Source organism: Xiphias gladius, chromosome 16, assembly GCF_016859285.1.
Source record: "Xiphias gladius isolate SHS-SW01 ecotype Sanya breed wild chromosome 16, ASM1685928v1, whole genome shotgun sequence".
NCBI lineage: Eukaryota > Metazoa > Chordata > Actinopteri > Istiophoriformes > Xiphiidae > Xiphias > Xiphias gladius.
In genome coordinates, this window is record NC_053415.1 from 21913397 (window position 1) to 21932330 (window position 18934).

The 18934-nt window shown below is 42.6% G+C and overlaps 1 protein-coding gene across 1 annotated transcript in view; it reads right to left on the reverse strand.

Moving 5' to 3' along the window:
- LOC120801744 (protein FAM124A) overlaps nucleotides 1–18934 on the reverse strand; it is a 30313-nt gene that overhangs the window by 2109 nt on the left and 9270 nt on the right. The window contains exon 3 of the mRNA XM_040148964.1: nucleotides 6209–6975. Within this exon, the coding sequence (XP_040004898.1) occupies nucleotides 6209–6975 (767 nt within the window). The remainder of the gene's footprint in view (nucleotides 1–6208; nucleotides 6976–18934) is intronic.

The following is an 18934-nucleotide window of genomic DNA, read 5'->3' on the forward strand; positions in this document are numbered from 1 at the left end:
GTAGCTGCCTTCACAATGGAGGCTTTGAACATACATAGCCCACCTGGACTCCATGCTGCCAGTTTCGCACAGGTTTTTCAATTTTCAAGAACCTTTATCTTGAACTTCTCAAGTTTCAATACTTTCTGTTAGTTTTCAGTTCAGATTTTGGCATTGCCCCATTGTTGTTTGATACTAGCACATTTCTCAAGATTACACAATATTTTTTTTGTGTTTAAAAGTTCATTCTTGATTTTTTTTAAACAGCAGTTTGATAAGAATATTTGGCTTGTTCCCAAAAGGGAACTGTTGCAGTTTAAGTGAGCACAGCAACTCTCCCATCTTGTTGTATGTTCTGTGGATGTAGTGACATATGAGGTCACCGGGGATACAAAGGAAAGATGTGCATAATCAGGACCATTAACCTCCCTCTGTGGGCTCTCATGCAGCCATGCGCTCCTCACGCTATGTACGGCTAGCGGACCGATAGAAAAAGGAGAACAAGGGAACCCCGGGGTTTACAAAAGCCCCCACATGCCCCCTGTTCTCAGCCCGGCCACTTTATGACTCACGACAGCAGCTGGAGAAGTCATTAGCGTCCAGAGGAGCCCCATGTGTATCGCACCTTCACTTACTGACCAAATTATCTCTAAACACAGGGACTGTACACCACGGATCTACGGTGTGATTATCAACCACAAACTAACAACTCTGGAAATGTATGAAGCAACAATTCCGTGCTATGATATACTCTTAACGTGAAAATCTTCTTGTTTTTTAACAAGTAAGGCAGCTGCAGCAGTATTCATTTCATTGCTCTGTCAGTTCAGGTTCTCGTCTATGTCTTCCCTCTCTGTAAGTATCGAAATGCACAGGTCGCTCCTCCTCTAGGTGCTGATAGTTTCTCCAGGTTTCTGTTCTAATATTTGCTCAGTCTTTCGAGTTTCCAACCAAACAACGCAAGCATAAGCAATAACTTTCCACATGGAAGCCTCAAGACAATTATTTCCAAGTGCACTGGGATGGATAGGAGTTTGCAGATTTCCATATGTTCAGATTCAGCAACAATAAATATCATGGAAGCAAGACTTCAAGTGTCCTGAGAACAAGAGCTGAACTGTGATTTACCATATCCCCCTGACAGACTAAAGTCAGTGCAGGGAACAACTGATGTCTATAAATACTCATAGGGCGCAAATAACTTCAAGTGTATTATCCCGATTACATTATTTGAGAAATTAATACAGAAATAAACGAAACACTTGCTGGTTTCAAATGTATAATTTGCTAATTTTCTGTGTTATATATTAGACTTGGATTGTTGTATGTATAAGATGTCACCTTGGGCACTGGGAAATCGGATGGACATTTATGGTCTATACGCTTAACTGATTACACAAATCAATTCATGGCGAACCATCCAATTGTAGTGGAGATGCTGACATCAAAAAAATCCACCTAATGGAGGCACTACAGTAAAAGTTAGTGGGATGCATTATATTTCAGTCCGGACCCAACTGACAAACAGACCGTTGCCATCCCTAGAGCTTTGCCGCTAGCGAGGCTAAAAAACAGCATATTAAGCAAAAAGCTGCTATCTTGGATACAAGTGAAGGTTATGTCAAACAACTAGCGGAAAAAAAGCACATAAATGTGAGACTGTTGACCAGAGTGTGTCTCTGATTATAGGAACAGACTGCAGCTGGTTAAGCAAACGGCTGGTTAAGGGGACACCTGTTTATGTGAGCGCCTTGTCGAGTGGATGCTCCGTTAAGTGAGAAGCTAACAGTCGGACCAGCGCTCTCATTATCTGCTGCTTCTCACAAACTGCTTCCTTTCACAAAGTGTGCGTTTGCTTGAGCGGTTACGTGTTGTTACTGAGGTTGTACTGTCCTGGAGCGGGAAGAGCATGTATGGGGGTAGTGTGAGAGCTTCAGTGAGAAATAAATAATGATTTATTTGTGTCAGATTGTCCTGCCAAAAACACATCTTTTTGTCTGTTCCCTCCGCCTGTGATTCCTTCTGGTAATTTAGTCCTAAAAGTCTTGTTTTCTTAAAAACAAGTCTTTTATTCCATCCACCATTTTATTTCAACCTGCACGTACTGAAGCAGGGAGCGCGGAGAACTGGCCAAATACTTATGGTCTGGACTGTCTTTCAAAACCTGGGCAAAAAAACTTGAAACTGTCCACATGGCCAGATACCATGAGAGAGGAGTGAGATTTTTTCTTTTTTCTTTTTAATTTGAGTAAACTGGAGCCGGTTGCACCAGCTGTTCAAACTTAACACTGTTCTAGTGTTTACTAAGATGACTGAGATGAGTTGTTACTAAATATTTTCATCCGGTAACTGCCAGGTGTAGCTACCTGAACCAAGTGAGAAAACTAACATTAGCTTGCTCTTAAATGAAGGATGGAATACAGTCGACATACCCGACCTGAAACTTCATAAATGCTCTTTAATAATGATGTCAAGCTTGAAGATTTTAAATTACATTTCAAAAATAACACATCATAAATAAAATTACAAAACATTATGCCAGTAACATTTGACGAAATGAGTAAATAACGTCAACTTGGTTAGCATAAACGGATATTTTCCTCTCATTCTGAACTGTATGAATACTACTTGTGCTGAAACACACATTTCTCCATGTATGCAGCCGTAAATGAAACAAAGTAATACCTACATTTACAAAACATATCTTTTGTGCATCTGAAACTGTGATTTTTTTTGAGTAATTCTTTACTCGCTAAGACATTTCCTGAGTTGTAATGGCGCAACTGCATGTAGTAAATTACTGGTTGGAAGCTGGCTGCGACCCAGTGCTGAGCCTTTAACCTTAAGGAAAGGGTTAAGGGTAAGGCATGCAGTGGGGATGTTCAAAGTTGGGGTTAGGGGCTTGGGAATGTATTATGCCAATGAGGGTCCTCACAAGAAAAAAAGTACAAGTGTGTGCGTGCGTGTGTGTATGTGTGCGTGTAAAACAAAGCCCCAGTGTTTTCCTCTCTCCCTGCTCAATGTCTCAAAGGCAGTTCTTTTCTAAACCGCCTTCCCCCTCTGTTTCTGTTCTCTCTCCTCCACAGTCCACTTCCCCCCTGTTTATCTTTCTCTCACTCTCTTCCTTCACTCTATCTTTCTTATTCTGACGCTTTCCTTCGCCTCTGAGCCATGGAGTGGATGTTCTGCTTTGTAAGGCCAAAGCAGAGCCAGTTTCTGGGTCTGTTTTTACCCCGAAGATGCTGCAGCTCCACTGCACATTTGTTTGTTAATACAACTATTTTTGTGCATGTTTTGGTCAAAGTGTGTGATCCTGTCATGTCTGCTAACACGACATGACAAGATATGTCCAGTTTTCCATGAGGACAATATGCTACAATGCTGGTGAGGAGCCGCAGCAGGGGGTGCTGGGTAATGAGGTTGTTGACATGGCTTTAGTTATCTTGGGATAAGCCAGGTCAGCCGGAGATCTGACCTCAATAAGCCAAAACAGCACAACTGAACATTAATCCTCAACTGCGCAATACTTCAGAAGCAGGAAAACGTGTGATTGAAGTTAATAAATGTAGTTATTCATCTGCTCGGCAGTTTGGTTGTGACTGGTGGTGGTTTCTAAAGCTTTGATCCCATTAAAGCTGAAACGATTAGTTGATTATTTGATTAGTAGGTCAGCAGAATATTAATCCGCAACCAGGGCCGCGGTTCATTATGGATTCATCTGTCTATTATGTTCCGGATTAAGCTAGTAGTTGTTGCCCATCACAAGCCCAAGATGAGCTCTTCAAATGTCCCACAGTCCAGAACCCAAAGATATTCAGTTTACAACCACGTATGACAAAGAAAAGCAGCAAATCATCACATGTGAGAAGCTTTCATCAGTCACCGTTTGGAATTTTCACTTGAAAAATGAAGAAGAATAAAGAAAATATTCACATTTGAGAAGCTGAAACCAGAGAATCTTGAAATTTTTTCTTGCGTTTAATCAATTATCGAAATAGTTGACCATTCATTTTTCTGTCGAGCAACTGATCAGCTATTTGTTGCAGCCCTGCCTGCAACTATTTGAATAATCGATTAATTGTTTCAGTTATTTTTCAACAAAAATGCCAAACATTTCCTTGTTCCAGTTGCCAAAATGTGATGTTTGTCTGAAGTTCTTTGTCATATATGATAGTTAACTGAATATCTTTTAGTTTGGGAATTCTGGTCAAACAAAACACGACATCTGAAGATGTCAGCTTGGGGTCTGGGAATTAACAATGGGCGTTATTCACTACTTTCTAATGTTGAGATTAAGCCGAGAAACTAATGGGCAGATTAATCGATAATGTGAACTGCCTTTAGTTGCCGCCCTAGATCCTGTAATAGGCTAAAGCAGCAACAACACATCACACAGTTGCATTTCCTTGTTCCTATTCCACAGACCCTAAAGATAACTGGATAATGACGTTGGAGGAGTCTTTTCGGGCATGCAGCGCTCTGGAAATAAAATTCCCATTTATTTTCTGTATAGATAAGGTTAGATAACTGACGGTTGGAGCGCTTTCAAGGCTTGGGTGGACGTGAAACTAGTTGAATCATCAGTACAAAAGAAGTACAGCTGTGCAAGAGAATAACTGGGTTTTTAAAAAAATAAAAAGTCAAACGTACAAGCCCGTAGACATAAAACTGAGGGAAAGAAGTTAAGTATGACTCCAAAGGAGCATTTTCCAAGAAAGAAAAACATCCAATCATAGAACTTAAAATTCTGCGCTGTGCACTGCTAATAGCAAGTTGAAGCTACAAATTACAAGTTGACAAAACAGTCGGTGGTTTAGATCAGTTCCCTTTCAGATCCTGGGTCAGTGTTGGATTATTGCAAAAACTATGTTGCAATTTAGCTTGCAAAGGAAATGACAAAGTGTTCTGATTTTGGTACAGCTTGGATTCATGCCTCTGACTGGAATTCTTCTCCACAAACAGACTGAAACTCCTCGGTCATCCAGCCGTCCACCTCACCAAAGTGACGCTAAAAAAATCTTTTTTTCTTCGTTTTTCTTAACAACTAAAACTGATGGTAATTACATAAACCTTCAGTACTATTAAATTATCCAGTGTTTTTATGTTGGGAAACACTGAGGATATCTTCAAAAGAAAAATACTTCCAGAACCTAACTTTACAGTATACACATATTTACAAGGTGATACGGACATTGCAGTCTGACCACATGCCACTCTGCCTGCTGGCCACTTCACCGCGTCAGTTGTGACAGGGGGTGATGCAGAGTGCTACAGCGTGGAGGACCACATGACTTCAGGCCAGGTGGCAGTTAAGCATCACGCTGGTCCATTGTCATGACAGATTAGCTTATTGTTTCCCTCAGTGCTGTTCCAATCCCAGTAATGGACTGCACCTTAATCGGATTGAACTTTCCAAATTTACTTATATCCCACCGCCTGGACACATATCCCCTCTGAAACTGATACCGTCCAAACCAGGACCATTTTATGTGTGTGTGTGTGTGTGTGTGTGTGTGTGTCTTTATGTGAGAGTCTGCATTTCTAGCAGTTACAGTAGATACAGTATGTTCATGTAAACTTTTAGCCGTCTGGAAGATGGATGGAATAAGGACACTCTGCTTCTTTGCTGTATGAGCTTGTTATTTTTAGAGCTTCATAGATAAAACTTATTTTAATGAAAGAAAATGAAAGATACTGACAGATTAGTCTTGATCCAGGGAAAAGGGGGAAAAAAAAAAAATAAAAAATGTACTTCTACAATTTATGTTTCAGGAGATCTGAGCCAAAATGTAAAGTGCTTTACAAAGCACCACATGGCACCAAAAACAAATCACTTGTTCCTTGGTCCTTCAGGTTAGTTTTAATCAAACTGAACTGAAATCAGGTGAGTAGTTTTTGGGATCTCCTGATAACGAACTGTGAGTATTGAAGACATAACCTCATTGGTGGAGGTCATCAGTGTAACCTGGCTAACATACGTCAACATCCAGTTGGTACTTTATGTCATTCCTGATACTACTCATCAGAAAACACAGAGGCTGCATCCAGAACCACGTTCTGTTTGCTATATAGCGGACTATATTTACTGTCCACCATCTTATTTGAGTGTCCCCGGAAAATTCCAAAAAATGCAGCGAAACAATTTGTGTCCATGTCACAGACACCCACATCTTTTTTTGTTTGTTTTTTGGCAAAGGCAAAAACTGGCACCAACAGAAAGCGCTCCCACCTGCAGGAGGATCTTATTTCCATCGTAGTCCTCCGTCTGCCAGCGGACCTCACTGATTGGGCTGCAGGGTTGTGGCAGCAGGGGCACAAGCGCTCCAACGTCCCGTACCCTCACCTCCATCACCGCTGACTCCAGCACCGACGGACTCTGACCTCGCGGGAGCCTCTTAAATGACATCTGGATCTCCATGTCTGGGTTGGAGTACACTACAAAGAAGCAAAAGTCCTCCTTCTTCTGCGCTACCCTCCGCTGAAGCAGCAGCTTGTACAGCCGCACCATGTCGACATAGTTTTCGTGTCGGCAGTAAACAGTAAATCGCACTATTTCTTTCCCGTAATGCACCTGTCGCACGGCCCAGAGCGGTGTCCCAGGAGACAGAGTGAAAAAGTCCTGACTGCATGGTGTCAGCGGCAGCATCCGCCGGCCATTGCTGACTTTTTCAGTGTGGTGGTATCGCCAAGGCGGTCTCTGCAGAGCGCGGTGCAGCATCAGTATCTGCTCCTCACCACCGTACGCCTCCTGGAGGAAGAGGATGACCGCCAAGGCTGGCTGGCAGGCTGCTACCGGGCTGCCATTTTGATGGCGCTTGGGCCAGGGCCGCTGGGAGATGGAGGCCCGCTCTGAGACTCTGAAAAGCTGCAGTTCGGGGTGAACCCACGCTAGCACAGCATCCGCAGCGCGCTGCAGGAACTTGCCCTGGCCGGGGTCGGCGATGAGATGGACGCTGACGAGGAAGGGATCCTGGAGCTCGCCCATGGATAACTCACCTCCACAGACAACATCATCGAGAAAGGAGAAGAGGGGGAGGAAAGGGCAAGAAGAGAAATGGGGTGAGGAAAACATGGGGAAGGGAAGACAAAATTATAATCAATCTTTTAAAAAGGGGAAATTGTTACATGCATGCAAAGAAGGAAGCTAAAAGAATGCGCATGGTCAGACAACAGGCTCGCATTCTTCTTCCAAAATCCCTCTTGCTGATCCTTTTCCAAACCCTGTTGCCTGTAAACAAAACTCCAAATTAGGTTCCGTCTGACAGGAGTATTAGTGTTTTTAAAATCAATTTCTCTCTGCAATATCTGTGAATGGCAACTAGGGCATAGTTAGGTTCGGGAGAAGATCCTGTTTATGGCGGAGAAACTATGGCCAAGGTACAGTGGAGGTCGGGCAACTAAACCAGTGAAGCTCCGGGTAAGACGGTGATGAAGAGCAAACATTCATTGTAGGTCTATGACTGGATGCAAACTCACGTTTCCCGCATGAAAGTCAGATGCGCTACTTGTTCGTCCACCACCACAACCTCCGCATCCTTACCTCTTCCGCAGTGACACTCACAGATTTATCCTTTTCCCCTTAACATTTCCTCCTTCCCTCTGCCGTTCTCCTCCTTTCTTTTCTTTACCTCTTTTCAAAAAACATTTCCCTCCTTCCCTCTTCCCACAGATCTCTCACTCCCGTCCTTCCCCATTTCCCTCATCCACAACTAACTCCATCTTTCTCCCAATTTCTATGTTTACCTATCCCCGCCCCCCCTCCTCGACACCAGCAGGGCTCCTCTGTTGAGGATCATTAGTGCCATTAGGAGGTCATTACTGAGGCCCGGAGGAATGTTCCAGACCACAGAGGGAGCGATGCATTCAGGTGTAGCCGCCTTCTGAGCCCCTGGCTTAGAAAAGCTCAGCACCCTGGGACAGGTACTGCAAATCTACCAGTGACAGGTTCCCAAAGTGCAGTCGTATATACCCAGTGTTTTAATTTTAGTTTGTTAAATGCACACACTCACACAGTATCTTCTCTTATCTCCACGTTCTCTCATTCTCTCTTTTGTGAGCACTTTTCATACGGTCTTCATCTGACTTCTCTGGGGGATTTGTCCCATTTCGTTTGTGCTTTGAGGCAGTTCGGGAAAGGACACACAGGCCTCTTGTCCGTGGCACAGCGGACTGTTCGAGTGTTGCCAGACTACCTACTTGAAACAGGGAGGCCAAAGGGGGACAGTTTCTGTCTCACGAGTCCTGCTGGCTTTTGCAACAGGACAGTTTGTACTTGACCAAAAGAGGCGACATTTTCTAAATGTTAAGATTAGGTTGGGGCGAAACATTGCGAAAAGATGGCCACTAGAAGCGTAACAGCACAGTCAGCTCAGGATCCAGAATTATACACACATTTGAAATATTTTTAACAAAGTTTTAATAAAAGGAAAGCGTGATGACAAGTATAAAATGTGCAAAAACTATGTTTTAAATTTTTGAACATTTCTTAGTTTTGTATAATACTGTTATATAAATATATACTTAGAAACTAAATAAAAAATGAAAACTAGATCATCTCTAAAAAGTAATTCCTACATTAAGTTGAGTTTCATTCTTCCACTTGGTTTAAATGAGGCTGAAGAATGGAAACTCATTTTGATAAGGACGTTCTCACCATGTCCTTGAATGTCTGAAGAGGTTGAAGTGATGGCAACAGAACGGATTTTGTCCCTGAAGACCCTGATTTTAAATTTCTTCTCTGTATTTAAAGAAAGTCATTACGCCGACCTTTTTTTCAGGCTGCGGCTGAGACCACTGAGAGTGTAAAGTGGCTTTTACTGTATAAATGAAAAGAACTGCATCCTTTCTGGAGTGGAATCTTTGAAATAAATAGACCATCGATTCGGATAAGGAAGCTCCCCTTAAAAGCGCTTTAGGGCTGGGGTTAAAGGAGCAACGGAGGAGGCATCCCTCTTCCCGGTCAGACAGACATGCAGCCGTCGTGTGTACAGAGTAGACCGCATGTGATGAAACCAGGATGACAGGACCAGGATGCGCTCTGGTGGTCAGATAAACTTCCAGTCGTATTCTGCCGAGGACGATGAGAAGTGAGCTGAGAGATCTGATGTCGCGGGAACTCAGGCAGTAGCACTTCCTAAAACTTGAAACCTTGCTGCTGATGCACGATATCCCTCCAAAAAAATTAAGTGACTTGAATGTCAGTCATTGAATTTATTTACGTAAAATTGTTAGTAACTCAATCCACAGTCAATAGATTTGATAAGGTGATTTGAAAGGAATTAGATCAAATAATCAGATTTAACACTGGATTCCAATTTCGATCAAAAGCCATCAAACCCCAAACCTCACACAAAGTGTTGCCATCTGGATCAGTCTGTCTAACGAGATTAAGACAACAGCATCAAAAAAAAGATCCGCTGCAGGTTTAAGCTGTATGCCCGGGCACAGACGTCCTGCCCCACACGCACACACGCACACACACACACACACACACACACACACACACACACACACACACACACACACACACACACACACACACACACACGCCACACACACAGAGCCCCATGTTCATTGACGTCTGCCTGATCCCTTTAGAATCAATGTCTGTCTCCCTGACATGTGGCTGAAATAGAGACACCAAACAAAGGGATGATAGGGATCTTTAAGGGTATTTACTGTACAGCACACTGTACTGTCACGCAGGCAGCTTGATTTCTCTTTACTCACTTTTAACTACACACACACTCTTTCAGAGGCCAGAACCGCAAATGAGCCAAAAAGGAACAGAGACCATTGTTCAAACTGTCCAACTTCTGCCTCATTAGAATTGATGATAAACAATAAAGCAAACAGAGCGGCAAATTAGGAGATATAATCAGTTGCTCTTGCTTTGGCTCAGAACATCCTAACTCTTCCTTCCTATCCAAACATCTCAGATTCTCGCTCTTACATTTTCATTTCCATTCCACTCTTTTTATTTGTCCGTGTTTTTTCCATGCGTTTACCTGTTTTGTCTCTATCACTTTTCTTTCTCCACCTCGCTCCAGCACCACTTCTTTATCTCACGTCTACGCATCTACCCAAAGTTTTGGGGAATCGGTAACTGCAACGACACAGAGATTATATAAGAATCTAAGTTAGGGTCTGGATTGAGGCCACGGGCAGGCTCCCGCACGCACTGAGCGCCACACACCCGTTTCTTTCAGCCTGATCGCATTAGAATCAGTATCTCTCTCTTTGGCATCTGGCATCTCAAACCAAACTACTGTTTGAAACACGTGGGGGACTGGGATCCACTTAAAATCCTAGACAAACACTCAAACCTAAAACGATTTCTTCCTTCTTTCTGCCTGCGAGAACTCCATCACAGGCATTTCAAGGCATCACATGCAACTAAATAAACTACACAAGTCATTTTGTGTGCTAGCCTGCTGGTACACAAAACTGTCCCAAAAGGCTGTCACTGGCTTGGTCAGATTCTGGGGACCACAATGGTGTTGTGTCAAAAAAACCAGGTTCCTCTCCCTCACTTCAGTCAGTCCACTATGTTGGCGCAGCCGCAAGAAATATCAGGGTAGCCGGGCAAAAAGATGATGTCCCAGCATCTACATCGACTGGTAATGCACTGCACTGTTCAATCAAAGTACATGCCAGCATCCATGGGAACATGCCCTGCCAGCTCACAATGGAATTATAGTTTTCTGCACAAAAAGGTGGTTAGCAATTATATAACTTTATTGGCTATTCGTGCTGTAATTCCTGTACCGTGAACTTTCTTTGTTGCATCTTTCCTTGTCACTACCCGTCACTCCGGCAACAACAGGATGCTGATTTTAAACCTAGGAAGATCGTCAGTATGTGAGGTTAGCAGTCCGTCATCGCTCACTTACTCTTGCGACTTTAGTGTTTAACACATTAAACACAACACAAAAACTTAAGCTAACATCGCTTGAGCGTTTTTTTTCAGAGGAGGTACGGTGGATAAAAGCCCTAATGTGAGTCTTATATAAGTGAACCTTTGAGGACACATTTTTGGTCTGATGTCTTTAGTAGCACTCTGGTCTTGTGTATGGACGCATTTGTCCCTCCAGCCTCCTCTTAACTCATGTTTTCATTTAATTATGTCGCAGTAAGTGGATACATAAAAAGGCAATATATATGGGAATATGTATTGTATTTCACTTTATTTCTTTGTTTGATTTGTTCTTAATTGGGGAATTTAAAACCTTCTATACCTTGAAACTGTTTCTCCGCAGAACACAGTTTAATCATCCACTGATGCCGCTGCGTTTTTGTGTCTTAATGTCTTCATTCTATTAATTGGATTTTTTTTTAAATATACACTCAGTTGGCAGTTTATAAAGTACACTTGGCTAAACCTAATGCACTAATATATTACAACATTCCTGCAATGAATGCAACCTTCATGAAGGGTATAGTGTTCACTTTTTGTTGATTAAACTTCAAGGCCATTTTGGAGACTGCAGTTAGTGGTGCTGTTGAACTATACTACATTTAACAACAAGGTTTTTCTGTTATTTAGCTTAACCTCACTGATATAAATAGACCTTTCAGTGTAGCTCACCTTTTTAAAAAAAAAAATCTAATAATAATAATAATCATCATCATCATCATCATCAAATTTTGTCTGTTTTTTCCATCCAGTTTCATCAAGAGGCCTTTAGACCTTTGCCAGAGCCTTCTGGGAAAATGCATTTGTTTGTAGCTGACTCACCTCAGGGGATGAAGGTTGAACTACTTCATAAATACCTAATCCTTTCAGGGTAAAGAAATCGACATTTACACTGACAGATTTATGTGATGCAGATTGATCAATGAGTGACACACAGGAGCAGAGTGCTCTACTGTAATTTCTCCGGTGTTTAGATACGTTCGAAAATCCAAATTCAGATGATTCACAGATGCATCTGTCACAAACACAACAGAAAATTCACTCAGCAGGCAACTGCACAAGGTGCTGAGTTGTATTTTCTGGAACCAACTCAGTGCCGTGTACATTCTGTCAGAGGCTTTCCTTTAGCAATAAGGGTTAATGGGGAGCTAGCGCCAAGAAGAATAAATTAGAGATTAAGTCACCCCAATCTTGTGAAGGGAATGGAGGGTGTAAAGCTCTGGAGGAGTGTGTCTCTAAGCTCTTAATCCACTCGAGTCTTCGAGCTGAAGCTGATGTTCTGACTCAGCTGACTGCATACACACTCATGCATGGGCACAACCATCCTCAACACGCACAAAAATCAATTTGCCCCTTTATAGAAAAAGGCCTGTCTTTCCTAATTCTCAGAGCCTTAAACCGTCGCTCCGTGTTCAAGTGCTAACCGGCAACACATCTTCGCAGCCATACACACAGATGATGACGTGAGATAAAACAACACGCCTACCAGTGGCCCCTGCACATATGAGAGTGATTAGCAGCGAAAACTGAACTAAGGCCTCAGTTTATGTGTGTGTGTGTGTGTGTGTGTGTGTGTGTGTGTGTGTGTGTATAAGGAACTGCAGTCACAGCTTTAGCTAGCTTGGCCCTCAGTGCAAGTCAAAACAACTGAAGGAGGAAAGTCAAGATGGGGGCCTCTTTTTTGTTTTCTAGTAAAACGAAAGAAAAAAAAAAAAAACAAGGTCCTACACTCATACATCAGGTTGAGCGGTGCCAAGGAAATTCAAATGCAAAGTCTTGACGATAACATAAAGCTCTGTAAATTCAGTAAAACCCTGACTACTTATTTATTTCAAAGCGTCAAACACACAAGTTTTACTCTGATTCAGGTGGGGCCAAGTTACCTTTTCCAAGTCTCCTATGTATATCACCTGTAAATTAAATGATAAGGCTGGGGATATTCTGAATTTTACTTAATGTCCATGAATTCAATGGAAAAACCAAAACCAACAACAATTTGATCCTACTAACAAGCAGCAGTAGTGTGCCACAGACCAGAGGTTGCCTGGGCCACGAGGAGTCACCTTCACCTTAAAATTGGCGCAGTCTGTGCTTCCTCATCATCCCCTGCCACGCCCCAAACAAAAGTGAGAGAGGTAACCAGTTAGAAGTTTATGAAATTTGTGTGAGACCTCTGCCTGAGTGCTGCTAAGAGGTCTTTCTGTATTTATTATTCTTTTACAGACCAAATTAAGGTGAGTTAAGTTTAGTTTTTTACCCTCGCCCACTCTCTTGTTAGCTCTCTCTTCATCTCACTCTCTCCATCTGTCTGTTTCTCATTTTCTGTTTCAAGGCTTATTTGAGATCACGTCTTGAACAGAACGTACATGTGTTGGGAGAATGAACAGACTAATGGGCAGACCCCTTTAACTTAATGGAGGACAGTTACAATTGGCAGTTCTATTTGCTAAAAACTGCCGCCAAGCTGTTTCAAGAAGTTACTGAAACATTTTTAAAAATGAAACTATGTGAGCCATTTTTAAAGATTTACATCCTCAGTAGGAACCAATAAGATTGGGGCTGTGTACCACATACAGGGTAAGAGAGTCTGAAAGTATTTAGAGACAGACTAACACAGTGTTAGTTTTGTTCTTTTCACGGCATTTAGTGATAATCAGAAAAAATATAGAACAACTCCAGCCTCATCCTTTAAGGCTTGATTTTATCCTTACGACATTTAAGTGATGACTGATATACTGTATTGCCTTCTTGTGAGATGAGAGCTGAATAATTGGAAGCTTCTGCTTGGGGCCCTGCTCGTCAGCTGCATTTCCCCCGTTGGTCCAACGTACATGAGGAAAACTGCAAGTCTGGATCTCTGCACATAATTAAACTCCTCTGAATTACACCGCATGTTGAAGCAATGAAAGCGAACAAGCTTGTTTACTCTATGGTCTTGAAGACACAAAAGGACGCGGCTTGGTATTTTTCGCATGATATCACCCTTAAAGTGCAGCATAAGCATGACCTGAAAATAAAGGGAATTGCAGACTTCCTTTCCCAGAGCAAAATACACAGAGGGGTCTGTATGTGTATGCCGCCAACCCTAAAGTTTGACAGGAGATAAAAGCATTCAGACCATAATGTGGAGCCACTATTCTTGGCTTAAAACTGCTCTTAGTTTTAAATTTAAGGATTAGATAGATTAGATGAGTTACGACAGACTGTTGTTGGGAAAAGATTAGAAGCAGAGGCTTAGTGAGAAGCCAGCAAACAGAGCGAGTCTAAGTTCATGCATGTCATGTGACCTTCACCATCCGGACGGACCTGGGGCAAGCCAGCTTGGCTTGAAAGACAGACAAAAGGTTGAAGAGGCGATGATGCCGTGATCCTATTTAGGTTGAAATCGCTCAAACATAAAGATGCAGTGAACTCTAGAAGTATTTGGAGAGTGAAAAGTTTGTTGCAGTGTCTTTTTCTCTTTACTGCAGAACGTTAGAGTTGAAATAAAATGACCGTGAAGTGAAAATGCCAACTTTCAGCTTTAAGGGGGGTTTGAGGATGTTGACATCCACATGGGCTAAACAGTGAAGAACATTTTTTACACAGTCCCTCAGATTTAGGAAAGTGTAGGACAACAATACTAAACCCACGAAGCAGGTTGTTTTTACATGGCCCAATGGTGTAACGTTCTTGAGAGGACCGCACTTGAGGCAAGAGTAAACACCCTCTAATTAAATCTGAATGTCACCACCTCAACTTGACGACCAGAACGGATCCGTGGAGAACCAGCTCAAACCTGCTGTGCATAATTTTTTTTTTTTTTTTTTTTTTTAAATGACACTCCGAAAGAGACCACAGGACAGAAGCATGAAACGCCACCAGTTAACAAACAGCCATGGTGGAAAGAGTAAAAACGCATAATTCTTACTGGAGTTCGGACTCCCCATTTTGCACCAAAAAAACAATTTTTTCCCCCGTAATGATGATGATGCAGTGCACGATCAGGGTCCGCTTGGATGCACCTGGGTATTAGACATTTTGACACAGAGACATAAGACCAGCTGTAATACAACGGAACCTAACTTCTAACTCATTAGACTGAATATAGATTGAACCTGGCAAAACTGCGGTCCTGATCAGTCCCAGTTTCGGGTCTTCATTACAAGGAACCAAGTGGACCGTGAAAACTTTTATCTTCTACCTCATAGTCATTTTTTTCATTTCAAACCCAGTGTGCTTTGGTGCGGAGCCAAAGCAACAAAACATGTTTCACTGTGCAACTACTTACAGACTGCACTGATTATGCACTCGGTGGGCACACGCTCACTAAGTCATTATCATGATAGGCCCACAAAAAGGGTGACAGACAAAACTGCTCCAATTAAACCATTGACAAACAGCTGACTGCAGCAAATTTAGCTGCGATCTTGGCCCCACGGTCTGAACCACATTTTGGAGGACGCACATTTGGTAACACTTAATCCAAGCTGCTTTATGGTGGAGCCCCAATCTATACGCCACATTAAACTAGGCAGAAATCACTGGGCGTGTTTGCGTGTGTGTGTGTGTGCGCTGAGGTGTTACGGGTGGTCTTTGTTCCATCAGGTGGTGTTTAAATTGACTGTGCTGAAAGCACCTTGGCTGACATCACAGTAAGTGGTTGGGCATGTAAGAGGAAACTCAGCGCTGTCCTTCTAACACAGGCAAGCGCGTCATCCTCCCTAGTGTCTGAGTGTGAATACAGGTCTGTGCCGATGAAGGGCAAAGAGGCAGTGAATGCTCAGGTCTCCCTTTATACCAATTAAGGTGTAATACGCGCCACACTCTCTGTGACACACGAAGACGTGCAGAAATAAAGTGTGAGGTAGGACTCCTGATGTTTAAAGCGGAGACTGAAATTTGAGAGTAAAATGCATATTTAACAACGTATCTTTTTCAAAACATAACACTTAAGTAATTACAGAGTTGTGACAAAGATACGTACTAAAGCTGAATTTACAATCGTGCATTAGGGGCTGTAGCTTAGGAGCCTATGCGTGTAGGTAGGCATGTAGGTTTTCAACGCCACTAGAGATTGTGAAGAGAGTGAGTGAAAACGACATCGAAAAGTGGAAGAACAGACTCTCGGCGGTCTTCTCCTTTTCAGAAACACACATCTAGCAGAGTCATCTCTGCTGTTCCAACCCGCGAGTACTCAGTAGTGATTACGACATTACTGACAGGCATCGCTGCGCGTCTGATCCCACTGCGAGATGGTCTGTAGTTTGATCCGCGGCTTAAAATGAACGTGGGCCAGGGGCATAAAGTGGGGGGGGCCAATGGCCCCTTCCCCTACTTCCAGCCCCCCTACTTCTGGCGCCCTTGCTCGGGCCACATCCATATTTGAACACTATTGCGATGACAGAATCTGTCCACAGACAGACGGACAGACAGACATAGAGGTACCCGCCAAAGTAATCAAAACGGCCTCTGTGGTAGTTCCCGCCACAGTAGTTTTCTCCAGGACCACAGTTTGCCACGATGACACACACACACACACACACACACACACACAGATTCACATGGTGAAAACAATACCAGCCAGGCTGTCATGGCTGGTAAAGAGTGGAGTTGGAGTACCTTGCATACACATGTGTTCCTGCTTCTGCTAATCCGCTGCGTGCCTGAGCCAAAATAACAAAAGCAGGACCTCAGGCAGTCTGGATGAGTCAAGTGTCCTACCTTGTGGTAAAAGACTCAACATTTTACCACAGACATCAAAGCACAGAAATGATTGACATGACCTGAGATAGAGACACAGATTATAAACGGTATACTGTCATTTGAACTTTTTTGATGCAGGTGATCAATGTTGAACCGTAACCAGTGGACTAAGGACCAAGGACTGTACTAACCCCATTAGTGATACTATTTACAACCAGTGGTTTTTCAGAAATAGCCATTCAATGTACTCAAGTTCTGTAAATACCTCTCTATATAGTGGCTCTCAGTCCACCAGTAGATTTAAATCGCTCACTAAAGCACAGAAGATTCCACACATTTAGACGTTTACTGGTACACACAGATATGTGCCTCTGTCTCAGCGAGCAAACATCTGCTGGTGACAGACTGATCCCTGAAAATATAAACCCCCAACGTCAACCTGTGACTCAAAGGCTTTTGTTAGACCACTATCAATCCTGCCTTGACCAGTGTGTTATAAAAGACTCACTGAACTATGCTGAGGCACATTGTTTTAGTCACTGTTTTGAAATCTTCCTTTCATTCCTGATGTCTTTCTTAGGCAAAAATGTTTTCACAGTCCTTGTTTTGCTTACAATTACCTGCAAAAGCTGGATCTCCTGACTCCTCTAATGTATTCTTTTCATCTTTCATCCAAGTTTTTCTCTTCTGGATACAGTCTGCGGTGTAAATAGGAATCTACATCTGCTCGTAATAAATACAACAACTTAGGTATTCAAGCGTGACAAATCACGCATGTCTTTCTCGTGTGTCTTTACATCTCTGTTAGTATATTTGTATGTGTGTACCTGCTCTGTCGCAGCCTGGCCTCTGTGCAGTTTAAAACTCCCCCCTTCTGTCCCAAAAACAGTCATTACTCTCACAGCCGACCCCCTTTGTCTTACGTATACGTACACACACACACACACACACACATATGCAGAAAAACCATTGGAGGCGAGATCTCAGGTCACTCTGTCTGAGTGGACACTCATCTGCTGTGACCAACAGAAAGTGAGGCTGAGTGATTAAGTGTTTGGGGTGGGACTCAGCTGAAGCCTCTTGAATCAAAACCTATTTACCTTCTATTGAAAGCGCAAAGATGCGGCACACACCAGCTGCAGTCAGCAAAGAAAGAGAGATTGCAAATTAGAATGTTTTTCCCCACAGACATCCCGTCCTTGCTGTCGCATGAAATTCTAGCAACTACAATCTCCTCTTCTTAACTTTAACTCTGCGTGATAAAAATATTGCACAAGCCTTTGCATTTATGAAAGTCCACATATAAATGCAGAACTCCATAGAGGTTTTAGCTCATTTTTGCTGCTGCTGAAGTGGCAGAACTGCAGTACTAATGTTAAATGTACTCTGTTTCTACTAATGTTGGAAACAGAGTGTCACACTTCAATCTCAAACACTGCAAAGACTCCATTGTGAGTAGGTGAGATAAACTACATTTTAAATCTAGTTGGAGTTGTTCATTGTATGAAACAGACTTGCTGCCTTAGACTGTACTTCTCATTCCAAGTAAATGTCATTTGCCTCGTCTTGATGAGCAACTTCTATGTTTGGGTTTTTAACTAGATAAAAGTAAAGTTTTTAGCGATGTAAAAGCCTTAAACTAGACCACAGAGGCCGAGAGCCGTGTTTCACAAAAGCGATTTGCGGGAACTGGTTACATGGAGATCGCAAGTAGTCGCAGCATCACATTTTGCAAACGACTGTCGCTCGCAATTTGCAGGTACATTTTCGAGTCCTACAGGGCTCTCTCGAGCACATGCGTGGGTCGCAAGTATGCCGTTTGTTTTGATTAGTAAAGATATGAGAGGGAGGAAATGATCTCATAATACAAAATGCTACGTGCATATTGAAATTTGAAAATGTGCCGCGCGTGCAGCCCCCGAGCGTCTCGCTGTTCTTTGTCTGTTTTTTTTTTTTTTGATACAAGCAAGTTTCACTGAACAACAGAATATTTTATCAGATTTTTATTTTTTAACAGTACATATAGGCAGACAAACTCTGTTGTGCGTAAGAAGCAACTATCAAATGCTTAACCCTCAACAGCCACAGTAGAGGTGCTCGACAACACTGGCAGTCCAGTGCTTGTTAAATTTAAACATAGTTTTGTAGCTTCTGTTTCAAGACAAATACTATGCCATTTGAATTCCTGACATTTCTGTTACATAGCACCTACAGTAGAGTATAATCTTGGTCAGACTGACATTGGTGCCTAAGCATATCAGTCTGTCTGTCTCCGGGGGGCTTATAGCTGGTCTGAGCTGAGGTCAAAGGTCAGGGGTTAAGACCACCTGTATAAACATGTGCATGCTCTGTACC